The sequence below is a fragment of the Cololabis saira genome, chromosome 7 (genome assembly GCF_033807715.1).
Source record: "Cololabis saira isolate AMF1-May2022 chromosome 7, fColSai1.1, whole genome shotgun sequence".
Lineage (NCBI taxonomy): Eukaryota > Metazoa > Chordata > Actinopteri > Beloniformes > Belonidae > Cololabis > Cololabis saira.
Genome location: NC_084593.1, coordinates 38,432,061 through 38,443,147, shown reverse-complemented (window position 1 = coordinate 38,443,147; position 11,087 = coordinate 38,432,061). Strand labels below are relative to the sequence as shown.

The 11,087-nt window shown below is 43.3% G+C and overlaps 1 protein-coding gene across 2 annotated transcripts; it reads left to right on the top strand.

Moving 5' to 3' along the window:
• Nucleotides 1-214: 214 nt before the first annotated feature.
• On the top strand, nucleotides 215-10,657 carry zgc:92242 (uncharacterized protein LOC436899 homolog). 2 transcript variants are annotated; one of them, XM_061725850.1, is made up of 6 exons: nucleotides 215-372; nucleotides 1,669-2,078; nucleotides 5,805-5,922; nucleotides 6,253-6,364; nucleotides 6,457-6,682; nucleotides 7,336-10,657. In XM_061725850.1, exons 2-6 carry the CDS (start codon nucleotides 1,901-1,903, stop codon nucleotides 7,479-7,481), a joined length of 780 nt encoding a protein of 259 aa, XP_061581834.1. In that variant the 5' UTR covers nucleotides 215-372; nucleotides 1,669-1,900; the 3' UTR covers nucleotides 7,482-10,657. The 2 variants fall into 2 exon arrangements, with proteins under 2 accessions (XP_061581834.1, XP_061581835.1); XM_061725851.1 differs by lacking the exon at nucleotides 215-372 and having other exon boundaries at nucleotides 1,497-2,078.
• Nucleotides 10,658-11,087: the final 430 nt, after the last annotated feature.

Genomic DNA, 11,087 nt, shown 5'->3' with positions numbered 1-11,087 from the left:
TTACATTACAGAGTTATTTTACAGAAGTTTATAACACATGTTTATAATTTCTCCTATCCCCGTTGTCTCATTTCTTTGTAAAACTCTTGATAGTATAAACTGGAGATAAGAAAAGAAGGAAAGAGGAGGAGAGGGAAGGAGGAGAGAAAATAAACAAATGCAGTGATGTCATCATCCCACTCCTATTCAGTACAAATGCGACAGCACAGTGAAGCCTGCATACCAGTGCTGACGACTGATCTGATACCACACAGACAACACACGCTCACAAAGACACACTCTTTCGCCTGACACTCCCTCTCCGTCAGCAGCCCAGTGAGACAGCGAGAGTCTCTGCAGAGCCGGGAGATGCTACAGGCTGGCAGCCGCTGAGTGAGTCCACTCTCTCTCTCTCTCTTCTCTCTGCTCTTCCTCCTTTCTTTCTCCGCCTGTCGTTGTTTTGTTTGATTGCCATTCTGTGACCCGTCCGAGCTAATTTATCTCTCACAGTCTTCTCCGCCGGTGTGAAACGGCCACTGTTTGCTCAGACTGAGAGACTTTAGAAACTTTTCTCTCAGTATGCCATGCACATACCTTTCCCTCCTCTCCCTGCCTGCTCTTTCTTTGCTCTGCATGTGCGAGGCAGAAGCAAATGCCAGCCCTATTTGCATGTTGGCACGGAGCCACAGCTGGATATTTTTTACGTTAAATAACATATTTACGTCTGTTACTGTGTGAACCGCTAGATTGTGATTTGTCCTAGCGTGTGTGCACGGGGTTCTGGGCAAAGATTTCATGCTTAACTGGACTGCAGTTAAGCATGACTGTAATGCAGGTTTAAGTCTGAGCAGACTGCAGCGCTGTATTTGCTTACAAATCTGTGAATGAGTGCTGGGTTTATTTGTTCCGCTCTCAATAGCAACTTCCCAAATGGATTTATAGCTTTCACTATCAAGAAAACAATGAGAGCCGAGCTGATGAATTTACTTAAGCACATTTTAATTCAACTCAGTTTTACATAAGCTGCTGTGCTGGGTGACACTGACTGTTAGAGCCTTCGAGCTGAGACTAATGTGAGATTTAGAGAGTCAATGATATGGTGTGGTCGTGGCCGCGTTTGAAACACACACTTTTATCTCCTTTAATGCTTCACTGTAACGTCAGATAACCTCAAGTGCAGATCCGTTTAAGGTCACTGCAGACGCAAACTCTACTCTCTCGCTCAGCGACACACGTTTAAACCTGCATGCCTTTATTTACACACAGCGGCAGCTGCAAGCTGGTTTCTAGGACCTTTAGTTAGAGAACTTCCTGGTCCACTTATAACTAGCACAAGTGTTACTAAAGTGAAAAATAACCTGCCAAAGAACAAATATGTCTGCAAAAATGTGACTAAGCCATTAAAACTGTCTGTCACCAACTGATAGCCTGCAGTCATAGCACCCCGCCCTGTGAGGGTGTGTGTGTTTGCGTATTTTGAAATACTGAACCTGCCCTTGTTTGCCTACGAACGTTAAAGCCGGACGGCATTCCCAGTGCACACAGCCCACCAGCGCGCACGCATTACACTTGGCATTGTGGATTATTTGCTCTGGGCCCATTGTGTTAAGCCTTTGCAGAACACTACTGAATGGAGCGGGACAAAACAATACGGTGGGTCTAATCACTCTGTCTCTCTAAAAACCACAGCAGCAGCCTTCTCTGCCCCAGCCGACGCTCTGCACCTCCACCTCCAGAGAGCCGGATACAGAGATACAGAGAGAAGCTTCACAAAGGACACGGCAGTGACCTGCTCCAGCAGTGAAGGGGGCACCTGATCCCAGGGCCTTGGGAGGAAAAAAGGGAACCTGACTCTGAGCAGGAGGAAAATCACAAACGCCGCTGCTGAAACACGACCCGCGGATCCGCTATCTGAGGCAATATGCTGGCCAAAATCCTGGAGGACATGTGGGTGGACCCGGAGGTGCTGGAGGCCCTGGGTGAGGAGCAGAAGAGGATCCTGTTCCTGAAGATGAGAGAGGAGCAGGTACGCCGCTGGAGAGAGCGGGAAGACAGGGAGGAGACGGAAGGGCAGAACAGGAAAACCAGAGCCAAGAAAGGTAGAGAACAACCTTCATGTCCTTTGAGATGTGTATTTAACAGGTATTTAAGAGGTGTCTTCAGTATTCACATTCATTACTCAGGTAGAAGTATAGATACTAGAGTTTAAAAATACTCCTGTAGAAGTTGAAGTATCAACTCAAGTTTTTTTACTCAAGTAAAAGTATAAAAGTACTGGTTTCAAAACTATTTAAAGTATAAAAGTCAAAGTAATATAAGGGGGAAAAAAGCCATTAAGGACAAAAGCCATTGAAAATGAATGCATCTTAGTATAATGCAAATATATTAAAGAACCATATATGTGTACTATTGAGCATTAACATGTGTTTCAGAGAGCAGGAGATATGATGACTAGTTGCCTATAAGTATTGTAATGGTGCAAAAAGTCAAACTTCAGAGGCATGTTATCATTTATCCTAACCTTTATTGGAATGTACATCCAAGTTTAGTTGCAGGAATCTGAGGGAACGGATGTAAGAACAAAACTGGACAAGAACATCTGAAACAACCACAACCAAATTCACTCTATCCGGATGGAGCAATTTAACTGGATAGTTTTTTTTAAAGGTCGAAATGAAATAGAGTAACGAGGCTGTTTTTAAAATGTAAAGAGTAAAAAGTACAGATAATTGTGTGAAAATGTAAGGAGTAAAAGTAAAAAATCGTCTGAAAAATAATTACTCCAGTGAAGTATAGATAACCAAAATTTCTACTTAAGTAAAGTAACGAAGTATTTGTACTTTGTTACTTGACACCTCTGGTATTTAAACATGCCGGGAAGTGAACATGCATTATTCTGATGAATATGATAACGAGGAACATAAAAGAGGGAACATTGATTGGGGAAACAATACTTCCTTGCAGGATTTTATCTGTAAATATGGCCTTTTTATGACAGTAATAGTAACTGATAGAAGAGGCGGCTGATTCATCTCCCAGTAATCACCAGACATCACATGAAGACACAGTGACAGACTCAACAGTGTTGCTTCACATTAGTTCATCAAAGAGATCTTGAATGATTTGCTTTAGCACTTTTCTAATAAATGTTTTTAAAGCGGGCACTAAAGCAAAGAGGTCTTCTGCAACCCGGGGATGTTTTTTCCCCAAAGCTGACATCAAACATTTCAATTTTTCACTGCCAGTTCACTTCATGTAAACAAGCCGCACATTTAAGCGGCTTTTCTCGCGTCAGAAGGGAAAATATTGTTTCATTTCCACCACAGAAGAGGGTTCTCCCCGACAGCTCGGGTCGTGCTTTGGCGTGGTCTGTCGCTCACGGCTTTGGCAGACTCACACTAATTGACAGCTTTAATTAAAACAAGAGAAGCAGTCGACAACAGCATTTAGGAATTACCAGAGCAAACCACTAAATGAATGCGTACTCCTAAATAAACAGATCCGGTCTATGTGCAGAAGCGGTTCTTTGTAAAGCGGCCCCCCCTCCAAACCACAGAAATATGCAGCTTCACTTTCTCAGCAAAAAGGCTGAAAGGAAGGGATTGCCAATGAGAAAAAAAGAGAGAAATCCCAGAAATGATGTTAGCGGCGGGCCTTTTTGATTATTCAGATGTAACCACTTAATAAGTATTTCCATTTTTTCACTCCGTTGTTGCTGATTTCAATTAGGCTGTATTTATATTGCAGTTTGCTTGTGCAAATTATATCCAACTTACTTATCAAGAAGTAAAATCACTCCATCTGTACTTGCAGTTTCTTGTCAAGTTCTTAACAGACACAAGCTGTGTGGTAAGACTGTGATTACCAGTATGATAAGGTGTGTGTGTGTGTGTGCGTGTGTGTGCATGGAAAACAGGGGGGGGAAATAGGAACGTGTAATTCCCCCTTGGCCAAATGAGCAACAGGTTATTTTTAGCTGTTAACTCAAAATAAGCCCCACTCCACAATGAGAGGTGACTCAGGTGTTTTCCGTGACACATTTCACTACCTGGCGAGACGAAATACCTGCCGAGGCCTCGCAGCCCCAGGCGGGGATTAAGTGTACGGCGTCCATCAAAAGGCCCGGTAACGTCAGAGAGATTTCCAGTGAAACAAATGACACAGACGTTTGTCCTTTTGTTCCTATTCTGAGAATCAGATGTATTTATCACGTCACACTGAAGGGTATATCGGGCAAACGTCTGCGTCTGATGTCACCACCGAGCAGCTCTGGCAGGGTTCTGTTAGGGCTGGGCGATATGGACCAAAAGTCATATCTCGATATTTTCTAGCTAAATGACGATACTCGATATATATCTCGATATTTTTTCTGTGCCTTAATTGGGGTTTCCCCCAAAGCATTATAGCATAGCATCTCTGCTAGCTTCATTTTTTTCTGAGGCAAACCCTTAAAAAAACAGTCAGTTTTAATACAAAGCCTTGTGCCAAATGTCACACAGGTTCATTTATTAACAGAGGTCTGCACAATATCAAAATGTATAAAACAAATGAAATAAAAATAAACTGCCTGCATATATAGAATAAAAATGCTTCTTGAATAATATAAAACAAATATCCCTTTCCTGCATAACAATTAAATTAAAATACACTGTGCAATTAATACAATGTAGACAGTAACAGGCAGACTTTTCCACTGAGGTTGACAGTTGTGCAAATAACAAAACATTTGTGCAAATCTCAAATAAAACATTCAAGTCAATTTGTCACAAAATAAGCTATATCAAAATCATTTAAAAAAAAAAGTAAAATGTATCGATATAAACGATATTGTCTCGTACCATATCGTGTTTGAAAATATATCGATATATATTAAAATCTCGATATATCGCCCAGCCCTAGTTCTGAGTAAACCAGGCCACAGGCGTTTATATTCTATAGTATATTCCCAGTCATGTTACTCATTGATACCGTGATAACACGGCACAGAGGCCCACTCCACCGCAGAGCTGCCTGTCTTCATTACTATCGCCCCGCTAATGAACCGGAGATGCAGCACGTAATAGAAATATTCTGACAGTTTAAGATTCACTTGTGCGTGTGCGTGACATTTAGAGGCGTGCGTGCACTCAAAGGCCCGTCTCTGATGCAGAGACGAGCTCTAAACTACGCGGTGAACAAAAAGATGAAAGGCGGCTAACTGGAACTCGTGATGTGCAGGCCAACGCGCAGACGCTCGCTCACCTCTCAGGTGACATGGCAGAGATTGCGTAAACAAGGGGAGTAACTCAATATGGGGTTCAAAGCATGACGGGGCCTCAGATCACAAGCTTTACTCCGTCTTATTCAGCTCCCAGCCCAGGGGACGGTGTGACTGCTGGAGATAGAGTTCTGTAAACAACACCACCCTTCACACACACACACACACACACACACACACACACACACACACACTCCTTTGTTGAAGGTGAATCAGTTAAGGTGATAAGGTCTACGTGAGTCACAAGCACCTTTAATGGTGGGAGGCTGGGTGCAGTAAGACACACACACACACACACACACACACACACACACACACACACACACACACACACACACACACACACACACACACACACACACACACACAGGCAGATGCAAACACACTCATAAGATCTGTTGCTGGCCCAAAACTGGCTTCCTCTGTCCACTTAGAGGACAGCTCCACCTACTGGTCGGTGTTGAGAATACCAGTTCAGGAGAGGACTCGAGCAGAACTTCACTGTTGGGTCAGAACATAGTTTTAACCATTTGTTTTCCTGTTTTTTGTTGTTTTTTTTTGTTTCCAGCCTCCAGTAAACATGTGAGCTGGCTCCTTGGCCGTGATGGGGACGTGAGCGTCAGCATAATCGGAGAGGTGGATGAACTCAGGGCCTCCAAAGTGCTGCAGAGCCTCATGAATAACAGGTAGAAACACTTCTCTAGTGTAAATGTGCCAGAAGAACTCAAGCAGCATGGTGTTTGGAGAGTACTGTGTAGTTTATGAGGCTAGAAAACAAAAATAAAAATCTAACTAAGCCCATCCTTCATATTACTTGTCTTATACAAACTTCCTAATTGACGGGAATAACATTTTGATTCGTGGCTTGGAATGAAATGAAAAATAACAACTGCATATCTCTGATTTGTCTCTGATAAATAGCTTCAGTCAGTTTCAGTCAATAATTTACCTAGAGTCAGGAATTGATTCAAGCATTGGAATAGCTGTCTTTGGGCCTAAACTCAAATGTCTTCCAGACTTCATACTGGGACTATGAATGGCATCCAGACGGTGGACCTGCTGCCAGGAAAAGAAACCCAGCCGCTCGGCTTCAAGGACGACATCAAGCTGCCACTCACACATGTTAACGTGAGTCCCGTGTTTGACTCCGGGTTTAAGGAAATGAAATGATCAGCGTGTTGGCGTCTGACCATCGGCCTGGGCCTCAATTACACACACAGGAAGACTCGGCTTCGCCAGACGGCCGGCTGTCTGGGGAGGACTGGGACTCCAGCGGCGCAGACGACGACCTGAAGGACCCCGCCGAGGACAGCGGCAGTGAATCAGGCGGCTCGGACAGCGTTAGCGACTGGGATCCTCGGTACAGGCCTCGTCTCGGTAACCACGGCAACCGGTCGCTCAAAGCCCAGCTGTCAGACACAGAGAGAGTGAGCGCACAGGACAGGGGTGAGGATGAAAGAGAGCTGGAGGAGGAAAAGAGGATGAATTATCCATGTTGTTATCCACATGTAACTTTAATTGTAATATATATCACATTAAGTAACACAAAGTGGGTATGGAAATAATTTTTGGTCCCTTTTTTAGTGTTAGACTTACCAAACACAAGTCACATTCCCCCAAATCTGGAAATGGGCAGTCAGCGTTCTCTATAAAGGGCTCTCAAATGTGGAACACACTGCCAACTGAGATAAAAACAACTCAAGATTTTAAGGTTTTTACTAAAAATGTCAAAGACTGGTTGAAGCAAAATCAGAAATGTACGCATTTTTAATCACCTGTAACCGCTAATAGGGTGCTCTCTTGCAAGCTGAGAATTGTAAATAGGATATAGCTTTGCATGTTGAAAATTGAATGTGTTTTTGTATTCTTTTTCTCCTTTCTTTCGTTTTCTTTTACTAAAAGCCTAACTAGGGACAGGAGATGGAAACTAGCAATAGCTATAATCTCTGTATGCAGAACATCAGTCACATTGGCTTGTTTGTAATGAGTGAATGTGATCAAATGTAAACCTGCATTGTCCCTATTAAATAAAATAAATTAAATTAAATTAAATTAAATCAAAAGATTTTTCTCACCTAATTTTGACCTCCTGTTTTCAGAGGCACCGTGTTGCAGAGGACCCGTGGTGCATCTTGGGAAGGCACTCACGGATCATCCACAGGGCAGGTCACCGGCCGTAAACAAGCCACCCATACCTGTCAAACCTGCTCATCTACAACGACAGAGCTCGCCCATGAACCACTAGACCAGCTCCTGTGTCGTTCCTGCAGAGACACAACATTTGACCCTTGAAGACTCCGAGGCGTCGCTCCTGAGAGTACTGAGCAGCGTGCAGATGTTGCAGCCCGGTACCACGGCGACGGCCTAAGCTACATTCAAACAACAGGATCTTGGCTTCAACACTGGAAGTGAATTTAAAATGCAATATATTAGACGTTATTCCAAGGTCTCCTCTACAGAAACTGAGAGAGCGGCCAGCGAGCCTCTGAACCAAAGTCAGCCTGGATGTGATTGACAGGCGGACACACACACTGTTGACTATGGTCAAAAAACACTGGTTTTATTACTGATGTGTCATAAGCTATTGGGAACTGGAAAGAACTGATAAATTGCATGCATTTTCCTTCGTATTGACCCACATCGTTATAAATGTGATCCATATTTCTTGTCATTGACTTTATTAACACCAGTGACTGAAGTGTGACAGGACCTCCTTCTGGGATCAAATAAAACTACCAATGTGGCAGTAAATCATAAACAGACTGTAGGCTATACATACACAGATGTGCAGATGTGCTGGTATCCCGATTCAACTGAAAAAAGCATGGACAGAAATGATTGACAACCTCTGTAGCTCTCAGTGAGACTTCTGGATCTGTCAGCAGGTATTTCATCCCTCATTTCCTGAACAAGCTGCTCACGCTGTCTGAACGTTGAAGGGTGTCTTATCCAGACGACTTGGTTTTTTATTGTTGTTTTTTTTAGATTTTTTCCACGGAGGTTCAACAGGAACAAGATTAGAGCGTATACAGGTTTATATAAGGACCATTATCAAGCATTTGTGGGTGGTTTTGGCTGTGTGTTTTGGATCATTGTCCAGTGGGAGGACCGGTGACAGAGACGCTTTGCAGTATGTTTCACTCTATAGGGAGACATCATCGCAGTCTTGTTCAAGATGCAACAAAGCACCCCCCCCATAACATGACTGAGATCAACGTTTCATAGTAGTGGGGTTTAGTTTTTCTGTGTGAAAAGTATCCGTACATGCTCGGCTCTCATGTCGTTGGATGTTATGCTTGGCTCTTTGTCTCGCATCCACACTCCCTGTCCGATCAACCCGGGGTTAGGTTTCTTCTCGCAGCCACATCCTGGGAGGCTGGCCACGGGCCCGCGGACCTTGATCCAGCTGTAGTCACTGGAACATGAAGCTGCTTGGAGATTATCTGCTAACTTTTACTTTCAAAGGCGTTTACTTATATTTCTTTTTCTGTCTCCTGTGCTTCCTCTGCTCTGGGTTCAGTGTGGTGATGATACCAGCCTGCAGCAGCAGGTTTTTATTACTAATGAGTGATAAAAACATTAAAGACACTTGTGATACTGCTTGAAATTAAACAATTACTTTGAAATAGTACTATTAATCTATTGAGTTATTATTTTTACAGGGGGCCTACTACACCTTGGCTCTTTTATAATATCCTTGTCAAATAATCAATAGATCATTTTTATGCATCCATACTAAAAGTAAACAGGAATATGTGGGAATGATCATCTAATATAATACCGTTTCAGGGGGAATGAACCCTTGTTTCAATAAGGAGGAAGGCTACGAACAAATGTGGCCACATTTAAAACAATTACACATTAACAACCCTTATTCACATTCACCTACTAGTGTCACGGTGTTGATGATCTTATGGCTGATATCACGTAGCAACCCTGTGTGGCTTTTAGAAACCATGACTGGTACGTGTTGTATCCTCTAGCGCTCTAGATTTAAAGAGAAACGATAAGCACGTAGTTCATCTTTAAATTTCAGTAGCTTAGTTGTGAGTGAGGGCATTTCAGGTCAGAGAACCTCAGAATAATCACGGCTTTAAAGGGCATTCTGGCAGTTTAGGCTTTAGATCATTTGTAGCCTCCAGATGTAAAAACCCAACATCTACTGACTTTTCATATCTTCACATTGTGATATTCCCGATAGAAGGGTTTATAAGTTTGGAGGCTCGAACGTTTCCTCCAGCAGCGCTCTCTGCTCTGGGTGACTGGAAAAGTGCTGCTTACATGTCAGCATGCTGGAGCGGAACGTGACTGCAGACTCTGCGGAGAGGCGCTCCACTCGACACCAGAACCACATGACTTTCAGTCTACGGAGCACTTTCCCCTGATACGCTGCCCTCGCCGCTCCAGAGTGGAGGTCACATGGTTCCGGTCGGCGGTGCAGCCACTCTCTCCCCAGTCTGCAGCCAGGTCCTCTAGGCATGGTGAGATACTAAGATGCAAGAGGGGCTGATCTAATATCTAAACATTAGCATGGTCATTGTATGCATCTCTTGCATATTAGGGAGATCATTTAACTGCAAGTAGTGCTGGCTGCAGCTGCACAGAAATCCAGCTGGAACAGCTGAAAATCACAAAGTTCCTTGATTTTATTGGACCAGACCTAATTTTAGAGATTGAATCAAGATTTGAATACATGGATCTATTTAATTAGCCAGCTAATTCTTTATGTGGATATAATACGTCCTGCCACACACCAAACTTATTTTTCCAGAGCTTTTTGCCACGTGTCACATCTGGACATGGAGGTGGCGGAAAGGTGGAATTGAAGTTAACGTGCTCTGTACGATCCAGAATCCTTTGTTTGGGTTTAATCCTGAGGCCAGTTATCATCTTTGCTTTTTTTCTTTGTTTTTACTTTTTCAGCAGAAAGCATTTGAGCAGTTGAACCATCACTGAAAAGTTCATGTGCTCTGGCTGTGTAGGATCGCTGACCTGCACTGTCATCCAAGCATCAAGATGTTGTATAAAAAAGAAATCAAGTTTCCATGCATGCTAATTTGACTTTGCACACCTTCAAATTGGCGTACAGCTGTGAGCTGGTATTTTAACCTTGTGGTAGTTGTTTCATTTCTGCTCTAGTGTCCTTGAGTGTGTAACATAATGAAGACTACGTCCCTGGGCACATCCTTATAGAGCCAAAGCAGCACATCAGGTGCAACAGGCTGCAGGAAACACAGAATCACACACACATATGTCTGAGGCAACAGTTTCATCCTTAAGGTTTGGGGTGTTTGAGCTGCAGTTGTTAACTATTTTGTCACATGCTTACTTGACTTGGTCACAGATTTATTTCCACACAGTATGTTAGTATGTATTTATATTGTTAATTTACTATTTATTTTATGTTGTTGCATTTGAAAGAGAACAAAATAGTGCAACTAAAAGTGCAGTTTTGTGTTATTTTCCTCCTCTTCCTTCAGACAAAGTTGTTTCTGTTCGTGGTGTTCATGTGAGGGTAGGTGGAGCTGAGGGAGAAGACACAAAGAAACTGTAGATAGTGGTCACTTACACAGAGATGATCTATTCAGTGGGGTGCATCAGAAAACAGCCCGCCGGAGATCAAACGGACAGCACAGAGAGCTGATTAGCATGCGGTTTAGACTGAGACGGAGGGCGGGACGCTCGGGGAGACGGAGCAAATGAGAGTCTGGTCACGGGAAGCAAACGTCACACTCAACTCAATAAACCTCCCCACATTCCCTCACCTCCTCCACACCCTCGGCTTGTATGCGTGCGTGTCTGTCCACCCATATATCTTGACTCATGTGACTTAACACGAGCACTCATGCAC

Excerpts from the sequence above, each read along its gene's own strand:
- zgc:92242 (XM_061725850.1), top strand. The coding sequence starts at position 1,901 with ATGCTGGCCAAAATCCTGGAGGACATGTGGGTGGACCCGGAGGTGCTG. Across the intron at positions 2,079-5,804 it reads GAAAACCAGAGCCAAGAAAG|CCTCCAGTAAACATGTGAGC; the intron begins GTAGAGAACAAC and ends TTTTGTTTCCAG. Across the intron at positions 6,683-7,335 it reads AGTGAGCGCACAGGACAGGG|AGGCACCGTGTTGCAGAGGA; the intron begins GTGAGGATGAAA and ends TCCTGTTTTCAG.